The 21,123-nt window shown below is 35.7% G+C and overlaps 1 protein-coding gene across 2 annotated transcripts in view; it reads left to right on the forward strand.

Moving 5' to 3' along the window:
- Positions 1-16,936, forward strand: part of BMPR1A (bone morphogenetic protein receptor type 1A) — a 78,957-nt gene extending 62,021 nt beyond the window's left edge. For both annotated transcript variants that reach the window (XM_042817674.1, XM_042817675.1), the window contains 10 exons: positions 1,176-1,338; positions 2,866-2,968; positions 4,395-4,494; positions 6,808-6,907; positions 7,695-7,839; positions 8,480-8,672; positions 9,046-9,343; positions 10,136-10,311; positions 11,065-11,195; positions 12,295-16,936. In XM_042817674.1, the coding sequence (XP_042673608.1) occupies positions 1,176-1,338; positions 2,866-2,968; positions 4,395-4,494; positions 6,808-6,907; positions 7,695-7,839; positions 8,480-8,672; positions 9,046-9,343; positions 10,136-10,311; positions 11,065-11,195; positions 12,295-12,420 (1,535 nt within the window). In that variant the 3' untranslated portion in view covers positions 12,421-16,936. The remainder of the gene's footprint in view (positions 1-1,175; positions 1,339-2,865; positions 2,969-4,394; positions 4,495-6,807; positions 6,908-7,694; positions 7,840-8,479; positions 8,673-9,045; positions 9,344-10,135; positions 10,312-11,064; positions 11,196-12,294) is intronic.
- Positions 16,937-21,123: the final 4,187 nt, after the last annotated feature.

A 21,123-nucleotide genomic window follows, 5' to 3' on the forward strand; every position in this document is an offset into this window, starting at 1 on the left:
ATGAAACCATGAGCTTCCTCCAAATTGTTTTATTCCGCGATACGTTGAAAGTGTTCATTGTGACAGACCTATTTGAGAGGTACTGAGGTACTTGCACTTGCTGGGTTGTAACTGATTTTTTAAAAGCTTCCATCAGTATGAATTGGCTGCTCTTTTCTATTACACAGTAAGCATCTCACACAGATTGGCTGTAAATTTGGTCAGTGCAGGTGAGTCTGTTCACAGTTCTGATTTTGTTTGGCTTGCACTTTGAGGACTTAAAATACCAAGAATAGTGTTGGGGCAACTCTTGGAAAAAGTTTTTTTCATGGTGATGTTACATGCAGTAGAGCTGAAGGAAACAGATGAAGATCATCTCTCATAGTGGTCACAAAGCATATTCCAAATTGAGGCAGTTCCAGATTTTTTTTTCTGGATGTTCTTCCTCAGAAGACAGATGATGTTTTTCTTATGAATTCCTACATTCAGAAAAGCACTTTCATAATACAAAGTAGAGTAAATGATGCTCAAGTCTACTAATGCTAAGCAACTGAAGGCTACTTGGGAACATTATTTAGCCCTATTTTTGTTCTCTGAAAGCTCATTTGTGAGAATGTTCATGTCATTTATGGAAATCTAATTTGCAAGCAAGATTTACCTTAGCTCTGTTTTGAAGTACTAATGCATGCAGAGATCAAAAAAACCCAAGAGATTCTGGAGTTATTAATGCTCTTCTGTGAGACCGTGAGTCCATAAAAAATGACTTCAGTTCAGAGAATTACAAAATTGCATATTAAGTGTGTTTGGTCATGCATAAAATTATGCTGTTGTGGTTACCCAGCAGCCAGCCTCTTGGCTTTCTGAGCACAGGAATGAGAAAGGCTTTCTGCAGAAAATTCTTACCAGCCTTGCATTACTGCTTTTCTGCTCCACCTCAAAAAGAAAAAATATCCTGTTTCTATTGATTGTGGCTAAGATTGTGATTTGCTGCTCAGAAACAAAATATGAGCTAGATGTTTCTAGAATAGAATGTTTAACTCGAAGTTGTGTCATTCTCAGGTTCTAATATCTTGTATAATGCAGTTACATGATAATAAAAGCTTTCTGTTGTAGCAGATTTTTCTCTGAAATTCCTAACCAGTTCTCAGAGTTGCAGAAAATACATATTCTTTTATTTTTATTATTTAAATGTCTAGGACAAAATCTAGACAGCATGCTCCATGGCACAGGAATGAAGACAAATCCTGACCAAAAGAAACAAGGAAATGGGGTAACACTTGCTCCAGAAGACACCTTACCATTTCTTAAGTGCTACTGCTCAGGACATTGTCCAGATGATGCTATTAATAACACATGCATGTAAGTATTGTACACAGGACAAAACAGGCTCTTTGAGGAGGCTTTTTGCTCTTGAGGGCGTGAAGTATCTCTACTGTGCTGAATCAGGCTCTGTCAGGTGATTTGGTTGTAATTCAGTGGTACTGTGAGAAGCTGAGAGCTAAAATCCACAGTCGTTTGTATATAAACAGTGCTGCTTTTACTAGAACCATTTGCAACGAGTCATTTTGCCCCAGCAACTGCTTGGAAAAACTGAGTTTTTAAGTGACCTGTAGCATTTTAGAACTGGGTAAACATTAAATAATGAAAATCTAAACCTTCTGTTTTGATTATATTGCCTGTTACTGTCAAATATTTTTTCAGTTAAAAAAAAAAAAGAGTTTGTGTTACATGTGCATTTACTGACTATTTTTCATGTTATATTTTAAGGTATAGAAATGGGTGAGGGAAAGACAGGCTTTAAAAAAAGTTTTTGAACATAGGAGCAGCTGGGTAGCTTTAACTTGGATAAGGCACAGGTATCTTACAAGGATCATTGATTGTATGCCCCCTTAGGATGTTTGATGTTTTTACTTTCATTTCTTTGATTGTTCCTGACTCTTTGTCTTCTGTTTTTTTATTCACCTTTCCATCTTTAAAGAAACGTGGAAACTCGTCCTTAAGAACTGATCTAAAGATAGATCATAGCAAGTATTGTGCTTTCTAATGAAATTTGACTATTTACAATATTAAGAGCCTCTAAAGCTGTTGCTTGGCATATAATGTAGCTTTTATGGATCAAATCTTGATAATGCATTCTGAAACATAAATTCACATAGTATTTTAGAAACATAGTTCTCCAGCTAGAAAATGTTCATAGATCACTCAGATTTTTTTTATCTCTAAATTCCCTTACTGCTTTTCTTTTGCTTTTTATCGCCCTCTACTGTATAAAGTCAATGTAGGCCTTCATTATTATTTTTTTTTCCATCTGAAGTGACTAATGGGAATAAAACAATTATTCTGAAATAACACTGTTCATTTCTTTACCTTAATTTAAACAGTCCTATTCAGAAACTGGTTGTGAGCGTTCTGCTCAGAGTTACATTTTGGATGCTGTTTGTATGTTGTTTACTCTTTGGTAGTGTCTTTCATTGAAGGAGTTTCACAGAAGAGACATGGGAATTTGGGGGTTTTGTTGTTTGGGGTTTTTTTTAAACATAAATTTGTAAACCAGTGAGCTTGCTTGGTTTCATCTCTGCACATCCACGTTCCTCAGTTGTTTCTGAACAACTGTCTGTGTGATTGGTTTAAAAAAAAAATAATAAATAGTTGGGGAAAATTGGAGTGTAAAGGCAGAAATTTGAGAGGAAATATCCCTCCAGTCTTTTATTTGAAAATACTGGGAGAGGGGAGAAGGAATGGTGATCTCAAACTGTGTGGTAGCCACTACTACAGACAGTTATTTTTGTTTTAGAAACTGCAGTGCTTAATTAATTCAGAGTCGTCTAATGCTGCATATCAGACAGCAAACAGGTTGGTAAAACACATCTAATTTGTTTATTCCAGAACTAATGGGCATTGCTTTGCTATCATTGAGGAAGATGAACATGGGGAACCAACACTTGCTTCTGGCTGCATGAAGTATGAAGGTTCAGACTTCCAATGCAAGGTAAAAAGGAGACACTGTTAAAATTGGAAATAGCCATGGAGTTTATTTAGGAAAACTGCATAAGTAATTTAAATCTCTGTAATTTGACTGCAGTCGTAATGTTTTACATGTTGCTGTTCCACTGAGGAGATTGGGATTCTTTATGGGTTTTTGAGCAAAGACTAGAGTAAAATCCAGGCTTTTTAGAGCTCCCTGCAAGTAGTTCCAATTTGGTGACAAAATGAACAGAGGACAACAACCTTTTACTTCTATCAGCTGTTTCTTTAGTTGAAGAAGCAATTTTATAGTAAAACTAATTGATCCAGAGAGCTTGTTATAGTTTGGGATTTTTTGATTGTCTGAATTTGTGACTTCTTGTTTTCTTCAGTTCATTTGACAGGAGAGTACTAACCTTAAGCATCTATGTCCACAGGTTACAAGAGTTCCCTTAAAGTTAGATGAACACGCACACAATTTAGCAAATGTCTATGTTCTTCTGTTAGATGCGTAGCTTTTTTCCTTATCAGAGAGGTTATTTATAATTAGTTGCATATAACTTGCTTTCAATTTGAACTGCTGTGTTTAAATAGAGCAAAGCCTATAGAACTCCTTATCTGTTACAGAAATAGGAACTGAAGATGCAGCTAATAGAGCAGGGATTTGTTTAGAAGAAGGGGATATAGCATTAGCTGAGGAACTGCCTTTTTCCTTTGTCACATTCCTTATGTTAAACAAAGCTGATAGAGATAATCACCAGCTATATTGCGCTTTTTAAATTTTTTTATTTAGTTTATTTTTGCCAAAATGCTATCTCTGTTTTGAATATTCAGAATATCTTTCTTGTAAGCACTCTTGACTCCAGTAACAGAGGTGAAAGTTTAACATTACTGCAAATCAGACCTGAGGTATCATGATGACCTGCTGAAATTGTTCTTCTTCTGTTTGTAGTAGTGTCTTACCTTCAGGTTAGGTTACATGCTATTCCATCTTTCATATATTGTTCTGAAAGTGTTCTTGAAGCAAGTAGTGCTGCTATGGTGAATGCAGTTGAAATTTCTAAAGCAGATGGATTTTCTGTCATAAGAGTAATATTTATTTAATATATATTAGCTGCTGTTGGCTAACCTTAAAAATTCTACAGTATATGAAATAGCCAGCTAAATTGCATGTATTTACTTTTGTGCTGTAATGTGAAAAAGAAGCAATACACTTGTTTAACATTTGCACCCAAAGAAATTAGATGGTACTTTTCTACCACTGTAAAGGTCTCATGCATTAAATGATGGAGTTGAACTGTTTTCTACTGGGATTTGTTTGTTTGTTTGTTTGTGTTTTTAAATTAAGATGACCTAAACTTTTGTTTCTGCTGAGTTGTATCAGTAGGATTTCCAGTGCTTGTCCTTGCTGGTCACTTCAGAATCTGAATGTTCCAATTTTCCTTCAACAGGATTCACCAAAAGCACAATTACGTCGGACGATTGAGTGCTGTCGGACTGACTTCTGCAATCAGGATTTACAGCCAACATTACCACCTCTCGATAGTACAGGTAAACAGCTCCTAAGCGTTCACATTGCTGCTGCTATTGTGTGTGTTCTCTGCTTCTTGATCAACACAAGGAGAAAATGTAATAACAATATTGCAGTAGTGTGGTTTTTTTTTTTCCTAAAGTCATTTTGATTTGAAGCTCTTTATTATTCTTCACTCTTTATTTCTAGTTTTCTGGCATTTCAAAGCTAAGTTTGTTTCTCCACAGTCACGATATTTTTACTCTTAGCTTGTTCACTTATATCTTGATCTGCATGTGATCTTCTGATCTGTTTATTTACACTAAGACTCGAACAACCCTTCTCTTCTCTAGACTGAGCAGTCCCAATTCCCTCAGCCTTTTTTCACAGGAGAGGTGCATCTTTTGTATCTTTGCAAAGCATCTTTGTAGCCCTTTGCTGGACTTTCTCTGTGATGTCCATGGTGTCTCTCCTGTGAGCATGGAGCCCAGAACTGTTCTCAAAATGTGTCCAGTGCTGGACAGAGAACAATGGTCACCTCCCTTGGCTTATTGGCAATGCTCTGCCTAAAGCAGATGAGGACACAGGTAGACTTCTATGTGGCAAAGGCACATTGCAGGCTCATGAATACAATTTTTTTCAAATTTTCAGTAATCTTATCATTCAAACTGTTTCCTCTAAACCAAAAGCAGTGGTGGTTTACAATGGTAACATTGGCTGCAAGCTGAAGTTTTAAAATGGTGATTTTTCACCTGACACACAATTCTCAAACTGTTCCATTCACAGAATCACAGAATGTCAGGAATTGGAAGGGATCATGGAAGATCATTTAGTCCCATCCCCCTGCTGGAGCAGGACCACCTACATTAGGTCACATAGGAGCATGTCCATGCAGTTTTTCAGTGTCTCCAGATGAGGAGACCCCACAACCTCTCTGGGCAGCCTGTTCCTGTGTTCTGTTACTGTGAATAAGTATTTTTTTTCATATTTATATGTAAACTCCAATGTTCCAGCTTGCACCCATTGGCCCTCGTCCTGTCGTTGGGGATTTTTCGCATAAGCGTTTGTGTTTATCTAACCTGATGGTGATTAATGACAGTAATATGGCATTTCCTCATAGCTTTGATGGTCTGTTTTTTACACCTAAAATAGTCAGTATCTGGACTGCAATTGCTCTGCCTGTGGTTTGTTTTTTTTTTAAATAAATTAACTTTGTGTTAATGGATAAATGAATCTCATACTCTTGTAGATTGATCACTTCCCTCTTTTTCTGTGAACCAGCTACTTTTACCTCCATTTTTAAGACTGCAAACGCACATGAATTTCAAAGAATACTGAACACCTTAAAAATTGTATAAATTCCTTATTCTCTTGTGTATAATGTTGGACCCTAGATTCTGCTTAACTGTTTTTCTATTTAAATGAATTCCTATTATGTGTTGTCATCTCTAGTAAGTGTTTCCATTAGGGTAGCAGTGTAGATTCCTGAAATGCTCAGTAGCAATGGGAAGTTCTCAAGTAGGCTCTTTGTAATAATTTGCCAGCAATTAATCTTTTGAAAGTTTTGTCAGTTCAGAATTTACGTAAGGGTCCCTGAGTATATTAATCTGCTTATTTTGTAAGTAAACAGGTCCTACTACAAAATTGACTTCTGTTGAGAACCTATGACACCCAAGGTACTATATCTCTTACTCATTCAATTCCACGAGTGTTTTGAATGATTAAATTTCAGTCAGTAGCTGTATTTGAAGAAATACAGTTTGTTCTCATGTCTGGATTCTATAATCATAGACCAAAACCCTAACAAAAAAAGGTTTTAAAAAAAAAATCCAACAATGTTACTGTGGTTACATTTTTACAATGAGTGAGTTGATTCTGATGCCATGATGTGCAAAAGATATGCACTAATTTTTTTTTATTATTAGTGTTGTGTTTTGTCATCTGTCAGTACTGAAACTTTATTACCTGCTTAATTTATCAGCAGTATTATAAATAATGATGACATCAGGAAATTCTAGGTAATTATCCTGTAGGTCTGCTTCATTGCTATGAAATGAAGTTTTATTGTGTTTCCATCACTTACACATGCTTATGTGCGTACACAGGATATTTAAAGCCTTAATATGGCAAATGAAATGCAGTGCTTTGAAAGTCCTAAGAGAACTTTTGCTGTATAGTCTGCAAGATCTCTAGAGCTGTCACATTTTCTGGGACACTGTTTATGTCATCACTATGCAGTTCTAAAGCGTTCAGTAGATGAAAAGGTAAAATCTGAATAAGCTGTGTGTGCTCCACATATTTTATTAATGAACTACTTTGGAAATTATTTTTGGTTTTTTTTTTTTTTTTAATAGATGGACTTTTTGATGGCAGCATTCGCTGGATGGCAGTCTTAATTTCTATGGCAGTCTGCATAATTGTCATGATCATCTTATTTAGCTGCTTTTGTTACAAGTAAGGAAAGCACTTCATTTATTGGTAACATTTTTCATTTCTCAAATAAGTGTAAATAGAGTAGTTTGCACTGCTATATAAAAATGAAATGTTCAGAACGTGGGACTTAAATTATTTTGATTCTTTGTTCTAGGTACCAAGTGATTGTTGACAGTTTTATAAGCCATGTGTAGCTTTATTATAGCATTCAGTTAAGAGGATTATGTCAATTGTATATTTAAATCTTTGATCATTTTGTTGATTAAATTTGTTGTCAGACTTACCTTTGCATAATATTTCTGCAAGCCTTAAGCAACAAGTTTTTTGACTTTCTGCTATTTTTAAATAATTTACTGCCTGAGCTATGGTAGCTCATACAAGTGCAGTTTAATGCCTGCTTTTGTCTGCTCCAGCTCTTAGATGGAGGTTAGCATCATTCTAACAGGTTCAGCCACAATGTATGTGTCTGCCCCATCTGCCATGGTTCAAATTTCAGTCTTTTCCTCTAAGCCAAAAGCAGTGATGGTTTATACTGGTAACATTGGCTGCAAGCTGAATTTTTAAAATGCTGATTTTTCACCTGGCACGCAATAAATTGCTGTGCCTCTGTACATAATACAAGTTTTTTGTGTTGAAAGAAAAAAAAACAATAAGAGCAAACCTCTGTAAGCTGCATTTCTGGATAAAATTGTGCAGTGAAATCTGCTTTTCTTAAGAAAACTTGTACTACTTGTATAGCTTTTTTCCTAGCTTACTGCATAGTCTGAAGAAGTGTTTTGAAGCTCAACTTTTCTTCTACTTTTTGCAGGCATTATTGTAAGTCAATGGCAAAGAGACACTGTTATAATCGTGACCTGGAACAAGATGAAGCATTTATTCCAGCTGGGGAGTCATTAAAAGACCTCATTGACCAGTCGCAGAGTTCTGGCAGTGGCTCAGGACTACCATTGCTGGTAAATTGTAAACCCAAGATTTCCAACAGTGAACTTGTGTCCACTTACTATGAAATCTGCTTAGTGCTTAATGCCTAGCTTATCCATTAATTATTTTTAATTTTGCGATTACTGTGGAAGATGAAAGAAAAACTGAAGTATGAAAGCTCATACTTGAAGTGTAAAAGCAGGTTAGCAGGTTATTTGTTAGGAAATCTATTGCTATCAGCAAAATAGAGGGAGAAGATGGAAATGCATTGAATGGATAACACACGTATGCAACTGAATGAATTCCCTTTTTTTCTCTGTCTACTATCTGATAAATTGATTTGCTTTTTATTGGTTAATAGTTGTTTGCGTTTTTTTATTCAACATCATAGTTAATACTTGTATGAGAATTGGTAAGTGAGAAGTGTATGATTCATAATCTAGAATCAAATAGAACGCATCTTATTTAAATAAGAAATTGTTCTGATTTCTTCCCTAGAGAAAACAGCAAGTTTGAAATGACAATTATGGAAAATAATATAGAACTAATTTTCCAATGAGATGAAAATCCAAAGTAACTAGGTTTGGCAAGCTTCTTGCCCTAGGTGCCTTTGGTTCATTGCTGGAATTTACTCTTCTCCCTCACCCCTTCTTTTTCGTTCATTTTCTTCAGGTTCAGCGCACTATTGCCAAACAAATCCAGATGGTGAGGCAAGTTGGAAAGGGACGATATGGTGAAGTGTGGATGGGCAAATGGAGGGGTGAAAAAGTTGCAGTCAAAGTGTTTTTTACCACAGAAGAAGCCAGTTGGTTTAGAGAAACAGAGATTTACCAGACTGTTTTAATGCGTCATGAAAACATCCTTGGTAAGGAAACAGCACAGTGTTTGTTTGAGCTTATGTTAGAGTGAAGAAGGAGGAGCTCTTACTGAATGGGTTAAGGAGCATGTTGCTTCCTGTGTGAAATTATCTGGTGGCTGCCTCTTAATGTATACTAATAGAATACTATAAAAATAGTAATTCTTTATACTTTTGGTTGGAAACGTCAGCCATCTCTGTGCTGAAAGTCTGGAATGGGGACCTCATACAGGAGAAATCTGAACTCTTGTGTTAACAGTGTTCAAAGGGGGAAAAGATATTCTGATGCAGTCTAAGACAAGGAAGCTTTAAGAATTCTTAATGTGTTGCATGAAGAACTTACATGCAAATAATCGAAACTTTGTTTTTATGTGTTTGATAGGTTTTATAGCTGCAGATATTAAAGGCACTGGATCCTGGACGCAGCTTTACTTGATTACAGATTATCATGAAAATGGATCACTATATGATTTTCTGAAGTGCACTACACTAGACAACAGGGCTCTCCTCAAACTGGCATACTCTGCTGCATGTGGTCTGTGCCATCTACACACAGAAATCTATGGAACACAAGGCAAGCCTGCTATTGCACACAGGGACCTGAAAAGTAAAAACATTTTGATAAAGAAGAATGGGACATGCTGTATTGCTGACTTGGGTCTCGCAGTCAAGTTTAACAGGTAGATAAACAAATCTTCTGTAATCGGAAAAAAAATGGGTTCTTTCAATGCACCAGTTTAAGAAGGGAGACTGAGTTGTTTGGTTGCATTTTTTCAGGGATTTTTTTGTTGGTTTGTTTTGAGATTAAAATGTGATTAATCCTTGGAATGCTGGTAAGCATCAAGGTGAAAACAGGTTAAGAAGTGAACGAAGTGGAAAAAAACACAACGACCCTTATTTGTGGAAAGTCGCAATATTTTTTTAGAGGAAAGGAAGAAAACTAATTTGTTACTCAAAACTGACCTTTCATGCTAACTGCTCCAGTTTTGTTATAAATTACCTCACAGAAAATATGAACAGTGTGAAAGGAGTTGAAACTAAAATGATGAAAATAATACTGTAGTAGTAACATTGAAAATACTTTTTCCTTTAATTTTACAAGCTCAGTGAAACCTGAGATAAGTACTACACTAGAGCATGCAAGAAAGCATGTAAGCCTTTATGAGTAGTTTTCATTTGAGTTGCTGCCAAGTATATGCATCTCTGTAGTGGTTTTTAATTTTGTTTGTTACCAATGCAATTAATGACTAACTTCCATACAGGTTTGTTTTGCCATGTTATGTTTTTCAGTGGTACAGTATAGTCCAAGTGCAAAATTGGGAAGGAAATAGATGAAAGAAAATAATTGGAAAATAAATGAAAGAAAATAAATGGGCGTTTTGGGGTGTAGTGATTGCATCCTTACACGTGCAGTTTCATACTGTGTTTTGTGACAGTCAGCAGTTTACTGACTTGTTAATGTTTTCCTGCAGTGACACAAATGAAGTTGACGTTCCCTTGAATACTAGAGTGGGAACAAAACGTTACATGGCTCCAGAGGTCCTAGATGAAAGCCTGAATAAAAACCATTTTCAGCCATACATCATGGCTGACATATACAGTTTTGGGCTCATAATTTGGGAAATGGCTCGACGCTGTGTCACAGGAGGTAAACTTCTATATATTCTGTATAAGATCTACAAGGACCTTTTTTCTCCTTAACCTTATATACTTTTCTTGAAAATAATGAAAGGAAATAATTGAACAAGCCTATTATCAACAGACTTGCCTTCTTTTAAAGCAGTACTAACTATCTGTCCAGCGTATAAGCTGAAAACCACTGACCCTGAACCTTTTTGATTGTTAAAATTAAGAAGCTTAGGGGTTTTCTTCTCCTTTTTCAAAAAGCAAAGTGTCGGGTCTTGGAGAGGTAGTGGGATACAGATGCACTGCAACTTTTAAAATGTAATTGCTGGGGTATTCTGATATAATTTATAGCATTTCTTATTCAATGTTTTAGATATTCTTGTGACTTCTCCTTTCTTTCCTCTTCACTGTTCCTTTGTGACATTGTGGCATCTTTTCTGTTCTTCCAACTTTTGCTTTCTCCGTGTTTCTTTGTAGCTGAGATTGGAATAGAGGATGCCAAATTCTACAGTAGGTATTAAAATCAAAGGGACTGAAAGGAACTAGCATGACTTTTTGAACTTAATATTCATAACTACTGGAGTTTTACTTGTAAAAGATTGCTGTTATGCAGTTTTGGGCTTTTTGTTGCTGTATAATAGTGTGTTGGGTTTGATTTGGCATAAAGCTGTTTGGTTTTGCTCCGGGTTAAGGAAATCAGGGAGTAGAGACATGGATTTGTTTGTTGCTGTTGTTTTTTCTTAAATGGTGTTTAATCTTTCACATCTATCTCCAGGTATTGTTGAAGAGTATCAGTTGCCATACTATGACATGGTGCCAAATGATCCATCTTATGAAGACATGAGAGAAGTGGTGTGTGTCAAACGTCTGCGCCCAGTAGTATCTAACAGATGGAATAGTGATGAAGTGAGTATGCTGAAAGGAAGAATTAATTCCATTTGTTTATCATTAAAGAAGGGTATTTTAGTTTTGAACATTAAGGCACTGACTGCCATCAGACATGCTGGCATTTTAAACTTCACAGCAGTGGTAGGATAAAAGTCTGTTTGAAATAAACTCAAAATTCTATATTTTGATGTTAACTTTTCAGTAATCTGGGAATAAGACACCCTGAAATAGCATCCAAACATACAAGTACTGCTCCAAATGATATCTTATATTTAGCTGATGGCATTTGGGAGGTTTAATTGAAGCTAAAGCCAATCAATTGTTTTTGTTTTTGTTTTCCTTACTGGTTTTACTAGTTTTAATATGTATGGCCTACTGGTTTGTGATATTAAGTATTTTATTGAATATGAAGCAATTTGGTTGTATGTACATACTCAGAGTTCAGCTTTTTTTTTTTTTTTTTTTTTTTTTTTATCCTGGAAGGTTATTAATAGGATCTTTACTTGTGAAGTGATTATTATGACAGGTGTATTTACTACTTGTTTCTTGTTATACCTTTTCAAAAGGTATAACGTTTATACTGTGATGTAACTGAAATAATAAACAAAAATGTGTTTTTAAAAGGTCACGGCTTGAATGCAGTAAATAAGGCTTCACGATTTCATATAAAAGGCTACATATGCCATGCCCTTTTTTCCCCCAAATCTTAGATTTCTTTTAGGAATTCCCACTTTTCTCCTCAGTATTTTTGAGGGCAGGAGGAACTTCTGTCACTTAACTTGTTTCCTGTGAGAAAGTTATCTACATTTTCGCTGTTGTATGTGTGGATTTTTTTTTCTGCTTATTACTATCATTTATGTACTGACATTCTTGAGTTATAGCAATAAATTATGGCAAAAAAAGTCCGTGAAACTTAAGAAATGCTTCAGTTAGTTTCAACAATTGTAGTACTAGGCAGTGGAGCTTAGGAGAAAGATCTCCATCAGCAATTTTGCTGAAAATGTGTAAGTAGTTTGGGCTTAAGAGTGTTCTACTTTGAGCATGACAGATAAGTGAAATTTTACACCTCAGATCTGTCTGTTGTTACAATACTTTTCCTTTGTTTCTTATTTAACAGTGTTTAAGAGCAATATTAAAATTAATGTCTGAATGCTGGGCTCACAATCCTGCTTCAAGACTCACAGCCTTGAGGATCAAGAAGACACTTGCCAAGATGGTGGAATCGCAAGATGTAAAGATTTGACAAAGTAAACTGACATTGGACAGCAAAGCTGGACTCCTAGAACTTTTCACTCAAACCTGGGTGAGACCTATGTGGAAAGAGAAAATAACTGAGATTCAGTGTATTTTCTCACCACACTTCTACAGGCTGCTAATCAAATCTTTCAGTACTTCATAGACTGTGATACTGAGAGACTCTCTACACTACGTGCTATGTATATGGACAGCCTTGATAAAATATGCATTTTGTTTTGGTATTAGCTGCATTGAGACTTCAGTCATACTTTGTGAGTCTCCAGTAAAACTCTGGGTACTGAATTGAATGTTTCGATTACAGTGCTTTCTGTGAAAGCCTAACAAGCTATTGTGGATTCAACAGAGATGGAGAATATAAGCTTTTTATTTGCCTTCTACCTGATAAAACTTAGCCAATCCATACCAAGTTTTTGTGAAACAGCCTGTAGGTTATGAATCTGTTTGTGATGTTACTCAGTTTAACGGTTCCTTATGCATTTGTGTGTGCCAGAATTATTTTGCTGCCATTTGGAATTTAAATGAACAAAGTTTTATCGTCAGGGCTCTATTTTGTGACTTCACAATCGGAGATCTGCTACAGAATTGAATCCTTGCCATTAAGTGATCCTTGAAAAGTCACAGTTTTATTTCTATTCTTGTTTTGATCACAAGGAGAACTGCTAAAATGTGAACCATTTATAAATTAAGGAATGCCTGCCTGGTCTGTATAGTGCTTAAAACAATGTTCTTAGAGGCACAGATTGCCTTAGTCATCTCACTTACAGTAGGGTGGGCTCCATAATTTGATGAAATTTGGTACATTTTTCACAGTGCCACATGCAACTAGTGTTTTTACTGTAGGGTACTTCACATCTTAACAAAAAGACCTTTGTTGTGTTTTACTTTCCTTCCTTATTGGAACTCACTGGTAGGTGCCAGTCCTTCTCCTAACTTTTTTCCGTACAGGAGGGAATTAATCAGCTGTAGAAGCATGCTTTCTCACTGTTTGACAAAACTAGACAGAAGATAAGTTTTGGCAGACTTGAGAACCAGTCTCATTTAAAGACACAAGAGTAGGAGGTTAGAGAATACAATAAAGGTTAAGACCTGGAAAACAGAATATGAAACTATTGAAGATAAGATTCACAACGTGCTGAAGACTTGGAGCTGTGTTGCTCTGGTGTAAATGCAGGAGGTTATGTCTGTGGGCCACTTAGTGGACAATTGCAAAATTACAGAATTGAGAAAAGGTAAATCATTGGGTTTTTCAAGTTCTAGTCAGCTGCGTTTGGGAGGAATGACATAGAAAGATATTTTACGAAGATAAAAGGGATAAGTAGAGTTGCAATATTTGGTCCTGTTGTGCCAACTGGTTGGTGTGCACAAGAAACTGTAGTTGCCTCCTTTTCTCCTCCCATCCAGATGAGTTGGTTAAAAACCAGAACCCCTCTGTGAGGTTGCAGTAAGGCAGAATTATTTAATTATGGCTCCTTTGAAACTTCTAAGTCAGGAAACAGTACCATAAAGTTGAACCTTCAAGTTCATGAATTGTTGGAAGAATGAAAACACAGTATTTGCAACCATTGAACCTATTTGATAATTTAAGTGCCTATAACTTTGTACTGTAAATCTTGTTCTAGATAACTTTAAAAAGGGAAGTTATTTATACAGTGTGTTTTGTGCTTTATTAAAAAAAATAATTAGTCCTATGTACATGTGTATAATTAGATACATTCACGCACACACACATATATGCCATAGTTGAGATTTGAAGAAAAAAGTTAGGAATAATATTAAAATTGAAGAAAATGTTAAAACATCAGGTTGATTTATGCAGATTATCTGTTGTCTGAAGGTGTGTACATGGAGATTGTTTTGATACGTGTTTAAATTTCCCTTAAATACAACTGGTGAAAAAGTGTAATGGAGAACTAATGTGATTTGTGAACAACTACAACCTCCTAACATGTTATCTTTTCATTTTAATTCTGTAGTTTGCATAATGTAAATGGTCAGGCAAAAAGATAGCAGTATTTTTATTTTCTATTGTGATGTACAGACTTTATTTAATAGTGCTACATATTTTATAGATAACTAGCTATTTTGAGGGACATTTCTTTTTTTTAACAATAAAGTCATTACTTTTGTTCAGTAATGCCTTTAAGTATTAATATGTACTCTGGCTGAAAAGTTCACAGATGTGTCAGCTATGATTTTAATTTATTTGAATATGGCAAAAGATACAATATAGTGCCACAGTGCTCATGGAAAAGGGCTTTTTAAAAGAAGGTTTCTCCGTCCACTGCCAAGAACTGTACGATGCGTTTGAAATTATTAACCATGTCTTTGCACATCGTTTTTGCACAGGTAGCAGAAAAACATTGGGTATGAGCCAAAAACAGAAAAAAAGAAAACTTTTTTTTTTCTTTTTTTTTTTTTTTGGCTTTGCCTCTAGGATTTTTATCAGTAAGGAGAAATGTTTATCTAGGTATCCTGCTAGCTTAAACTTTCGGACTATGGAGATTTAGTTAAATTAACCCAGTCCATTTTAGAAATACTTTTGTTACTGCTTTCAGAAGCTGTTACGGCATTGTAAGCTGTAAGTTTTGTGAAAATCAATTTCTCTCAAGCTTCAAGAAGCCATCGATGACAGTATAAGCAAAACAAGAAAGTGAATTTCTGTAGTTTCTAATTATCTGCCTGTTTTCTCCTCTATTGTATAGGATTAACAAAGTAATAAGATGATGATCTTTGGTAGAAATCTTATAGACCTGAACTGATTTATGCATTCACTTAAACAAAGACGAGAATAAACTGCTGCAAAGATCTTCAATATTTGGGAGACAAAAATCCTTGATCCTGAAGATTAACCTGGATTTTTCAGCACTTCATTTTCCAGATTCATACTGAAACGTATGACGCATATGTCGTTTTCCCTAGTCATCAAGAGGAGCTGCTGGATCTTAAGTAATCCTTGATTCTCTGATATTCTAAAAAAGCCAGTTCCTAAAGGAGCTGTTTGCATAAAGCACTTCAGCATGCATCTACCTTCCGTGTGAAGTAAATCGCTGGAGCTCAAGTATGTCGATGCTGATATTTTAGCTACCTTTCAGAAAGCTCTCAGCTCCAAGCCAGCCCATTAGTTATTATATAATGAAACAGACTCTTAGGCTAAGTTTTTGCTTTATGCAATACTGTAGAATTCAGAAGCCTTTAAGGGATAGAATAGGTAATTGGGTTTGTCTGTTCACATGGGATAATAATCCTTTTTGGGTCAAAAGTATAAGGACTTGTCATCAAAAACAAGTCCCCCAAGTCTGACGAATATGATTTATGTATGCACATAAACATCAGTAAAAATCAGAAGTGTGAAGTGCATGAGTGCATGTTGGGAGCATGAAAACTGTGCCTTTGAATTTCTTAATTTTTTTTTTTTTTTTAATTTAACTTATTCCCTGTGATTTCAGTAATTTGGTAAATAATTTGAGTAACTTATATAGTTACTATTGTCCAAATTACTTGCAAATTTCACAGGAAATACGATGCTCCTATTGTAAAATGTAGGCTTGTATTCTGAGTTCTGCTCAAAATGTAGTTTTTTCCTGAGTTTTGCTCAGGGAAAGGACACTTTTCCCAAAATGCATCACTTTTTCCTGATGATTTTCTTGGTGAGTCTGTCTTCAAGTATCGAATGAGATATAAAATGAATATTTTGTTACCTCCGTAATGGTTTCAAATGAAATTTTAGATCTTGATCTGAATGACCATTTGAATGTGTTTTTAAAATGAAGCATTTGCGTACATTTTGTCTACCCTATCCTCATAGCTTGTGTTTCAACAACCTGAAATGTTAGAGAAGCCAACGTAGTTAAAAAGTCGTCTTTGTCTTTAGAAGACCTATTAAAAGGGAAGTTAAGCATATCTTCCATCAACTATTAGGATGATACACTACTTCATCTTTCTTTTTGACGGTGCCTCTGAAATCAATAGGTTTTTATCTAGTGCCCACAGTCTTTGTTCTGAACAGGGAGTGATGTCTGAAAACAGCTGGCAATGTTGTATGGTGCAGTGCTTTATGGAGCCCTGGTGTGTTAGCTTTGTTTGGTGTAGCAGAAGTGGAGCACGCATTACTTCTAACCTGAGAACAAATCCAATGTAATTGTTGCATATTTTACCTTTGATCGCAGTTGCAACCACCCACACCATGTACTGACATTTGTGCTCTGACATGCCATGCCCAAAATAAAATGTATTATATTGTATACAAGATGAATAAATAACGTTGTAGCTAACTTAGAGAAGATGTAAATAAAAAAAAGAAAGAGTGGAACAAGGAAAACGGTCACACTCTTGTGTGTTATATGCCAGAAGTGTAGAATAATCCTTTAAAAATGTAACACACTAATGTATTTTGTACAGCATCTGCTTTAAAAGGTGCCTTATTGAGTTTACCATGAATTGCTTGTTCTGTACACAGATTATGTCCAATGTATCATTTTTAAGTAAATAACCTTATTTTAGTACACATTAGTGATGTGTTTTGTTACTATGAGGCTTTGTCTTAAAATGTAATGACTTGGAAATCGTAATACTTTAATACTTGTGTTTTTTTCTGCAGCCCTTGAATAAGTCGTGAATGGCAACTTTGATTGCTCAGTGGAATCATGAATTACTTGATGCTTTATAGTCCTCTGCTTCTTGGTCTTAAGTTGAGCACAATGATAAAACCAGAGCTTCTTTTGTCTGATTTTTTTTTTTTTTTTTTACTCTGCTTATAGTGAAACCAAAAGCAAATCAGAGTTGAATAACTCTTTGAACATGTGCGAGTTGACTACCTGCTGATTTTATCTATATAAATTTACCTCAGTGGGTCAAGCCAACTGAAAAAGGGAAAAAGAAATGGATGAGGGGTTCTTTTGTTGGCTCTTTGTGTGTGTGTGTGTGTGTGTGTGTGTGTGTGTGTGTGTGTGTGTAGTAGTAGTGTCCAAATCATGAAATTTAAGCTAATATGCTTCTCTGCTGTTGGTTACAAAATTATGCAGGTGTTTCTATACAACCTAAGTTTATGATGTTTTATGGTTCAAGTAAATGAAAAACAATCCAGGGGATACTTGGCTTTGAGTAGACAGTTGTCTAAAATCTGAGAATGTTTTTCTCATTGCAGAAATGTGCCAGCTACTAAACTGCAGACAGTTCAGTTTCAGTTTGCAAGGAAGAAAAAGTAAGGTCAATTTTGAATCATTTTGTCTACGTAAAGGTATGTTTTGACCAGGAAGAATTTTGCTTTAGAGATAGCTTTTTACAATGTGTATAAGGGTTTCATGTCTGAGCATTACAAAAACAGTTAACCAGTATATTGTAAAAAAACTTTTTTTCTTCGAAGTGATAAATTCACGTGTTAGATTTGTAGAATATTTTTTATCTGGTTTCAAACCTTTTTTTTTGCACATAATACCAGTAATTTACAGAGCCAGATTTGCTCTTCTTACTGTTAGTATCTTGCAAGAGTAAATTTTCTGTCATGATTATGGCTGTAGCTGACAGAATGTATTCACTGATTGGGCTTACCATGGCTGGGATGCAGACTGTGGGATTTCTTATATTTGCATCACAGGAGGACATAATGAAAACACTGAGTAGTTGAAATTTTGCACCAGTGGTTTGGGTGTTTTTTTGGACCAAGCGACCTAACGTTGCTCCTAGAAACGGCCACATGATGGCGGTGTATCGCAAAGATATGAAAATCCTTTTAAACATCGTGGGGGTTTTGATGGTTGAAAATGAGTTCTACTGCCTACTAGCAATAAATACCAAAATCGTGTAGTTGATGTGTAATTGTTTTTCACCTTCATATTAAGTTTTTTCACCAATACACTCACATCAGTACTTAAGAACTGAAAGCCACGTCCAGCAGCATCTCCAACACCTTCTCAGTTACATTTTGTTTGAAGGTCAAAAAGCATATAAAATAGTAAAAGCATACTTAGTGATTTCTGAAATGAATAATGAAATAAAAGCAGAAGTATCAGTGATTTCAATTCCATAAATTCCATTAATCCTTTCCCTGGCTTTATCTTCACTGTTCCCCAAACCACTATTTCGGTCTGTCTCAGATGTTAAAGGAGTAAGAAGTCTTTCAATACTAGGCATGAATCAGATTCCTGAGAGGCCCACTAATGTGAGTGGATCAACCCTATGAAACTGGTTCTTGAGGGGTGACCACTGTGGACTTCAGAGGCAGGATGTGGGCATGTGAAATGGGCTCAGACGAATCTGACTGCGGGATTTGGTGAAATCAACCACAGAGAGATAATAAAATAGAAAATTAATACACAAAACAGAAAGTTGATACACAATGAGTGCTTGAATTGTGAGTGAAGTAAGGAGCTCATCTCATAGTAATGAGGAAAAAATTAACTTTAATTTTAAAATGCAAAGCACTGTAAGGTACGTTCATAAAGCAGGTCAAGATCAGTAGCAAAACAATTTAGCAAAGATGTTGAAAGATACAGGGCATGGGGTTTTTGTTTTAATATTTTTATAGCTTTGGGGTTTGATTTGCAGATTTGGACTACTGGCAAAATTTTTTGGATGGTTTTCTACAGGTTTTTCAGGGAGTGCTAAGAGAAGCTGGGAGGTATTTTTTAAACATGAGAGTCATGTTGGTGATAGTGCTTAATAGGTGTGTATTTAAAGCAAAAACGAAGCAAATAACAAAACCTCATCACTGAGGAAGGAAGACAAACCTCCTGGCTTATTCTGCCAATAGAGTGCTTGAATCAATTTTCCTTCCTAAAGTTTTTACTTCAGAATGTTAAAACGAGTTTTCCAGTCAGTTTCCCTTCTTTGTGTATGCAGGTGGTTAACTTAACATATTGAAAGAATACGAATGTGAAAATGTCTTTATATTAACACTATATTCACTCTGGAGTCGAGCTCTGAATTTGTCTGCCTAATTCTTCAACAAAAATAACTCTGTTAAGCATGGCAGTACCGAACTTTTAAAAATCCCACTTGGGAGAACTGCTAGGGTTGGAGATCACATGTACAGGCCTTTCTCTGTTCTCTGCTGAGCTACTACCTACCTTGCCTCTTTCCAAGTAGCTGTGTACTTGTCATTCCAATTGAAGTTTTCTGTCAAAGCCTTAAGAGCCAGCAAGTCTATTTGAAAACATACAAATACATATTGTCTCGATGTATTTAACTATAGCACTTGGTTGTACCTGCAGGATTAGTGTGCACTGCTCCTTACTCTCTCCTGACCTAGACAGCACTGTTTGCACTGCAGAATGCTGCCAGTGCAATAGCCCATAGCTGGGCCACTGGTACAATAAAATGTCAAAAAATGTCTGGGTCACCTCCTTGTGATAGATTTTACTAATAGAACCCAATCTTACAAATTGATGGTTTTATTCCTTTTTTTGACATTTTGCCTGTTGCCATTTTTCTTCTCTTCCTTCCTCAGATATTTTGGCAGTCGGGGGCAGAAGTTGACTGAGCTCCTGGGCATCCAATGCTGCTTCCTGCAGAGCAGTGCAAGGACTGACTCTGTACTAGATGGATGGGGAGACTTGTCCAGTTAGTCTCATGTGAATGGGACTACTGGCTAGAAGTAGGCAGGAGGACATAACCTGCTAATTAGGTCAGAAGTGGCATTTTCTCTTTCCAGAGATGCTGAATTCTGTGTCTTAATCTGTGTCTGTGGCTTTTTGTTTCTGAATCAGTAGAAGGCATTTAATTATACTAGTTTTAGAACCTATTTGCGTTGTTGCCTGTCCAGAAGGAAAGTAACAATCTTATCAGCGAGTCAGCAACTAAAACCACTTTGTAGTCTCAAAAGATACTTGCCAAACTGTTGTCTTGAGTGTAGCGTGTATTGGTACCAATGCTTTTTAATTATCTTGCAGTGTAGTGTCATTCAGAATACAAATAGGTGGGGAGAAAAATTCTTGACAGAAATTTTTCTGTCAGAAAGCACTATTTTAAAGGGCATAAAATACATCTTAGGAATTCATCTCTTTCATCAAAAGCATTGGGAATTTTAAAATGCATTTCATTTTGCCAAATGGAATTGTTTTTATATAGTTTTCTAAGTTGTGTTAGGGAAAACAAAGAATAACAGAACTTCAAAATGAACAACTTTGGGGATGCTTCATTTGACAGGAAAAATTCAGGATGTGGCCATTCTGAGTTTTTGTGGTTTTGGTTGTTTTTTTGTTTGTTTGTTTGTTTTGTTTTTTCCTGAAGCTCCGACGTCCACTGTTCAGAAATCCTGCTCTTTGCTTTTTTCTAATTATAAATTTATTTTATATTCAACCATGACATTAGGCCAGTGAGCTTGTCTACTTGCTGATATGAGTTTGCTCACTCACTTGATTTTAAACTAAACGTTGGGCTGTCTGGGCTGTATTCATGACAGGAATATCCTTAGAAATAAACTATATTTCAGCAATATTTTTTTTGCTATTGTTGACATATTCCTCATGTCTACATTAGGAATGTATGTATATCTAACACATCCTAACAGTGTTATGTTACTATTAAGTTCTGCAGTGTTGTTGAAATATACCAGGTCTAGGAGGAGGGAGGCTCAGCCACTTCTACGATCCTTGCTTACAAAGGCTGTACAGGGTGCATCTTATTGGATTTGATTGATTTTTTTTTTTTTTTTTTTCCTAGTGTTTGTGTTACATACAGACTGAAATGTGGA

This window comes from Centrocercus urophasianus, unplaced genomic scaffold (assembly GCF_019232065.1).
Source record: "Centrocercus urophasianus isolate 14NV4802_14NV808 unplaced genomic scaffold, USGS_Curo_1.0 seq_17, whole genome shotgun sequence".
In the NCBI taxonomy this organism is placed as follows: domain Eukaryota; kingdom Metazoa; phylum Chordata; class Aves; order Galliformes; family Phasianidae; genus Centrocercus; species Centrocercus urophasianus.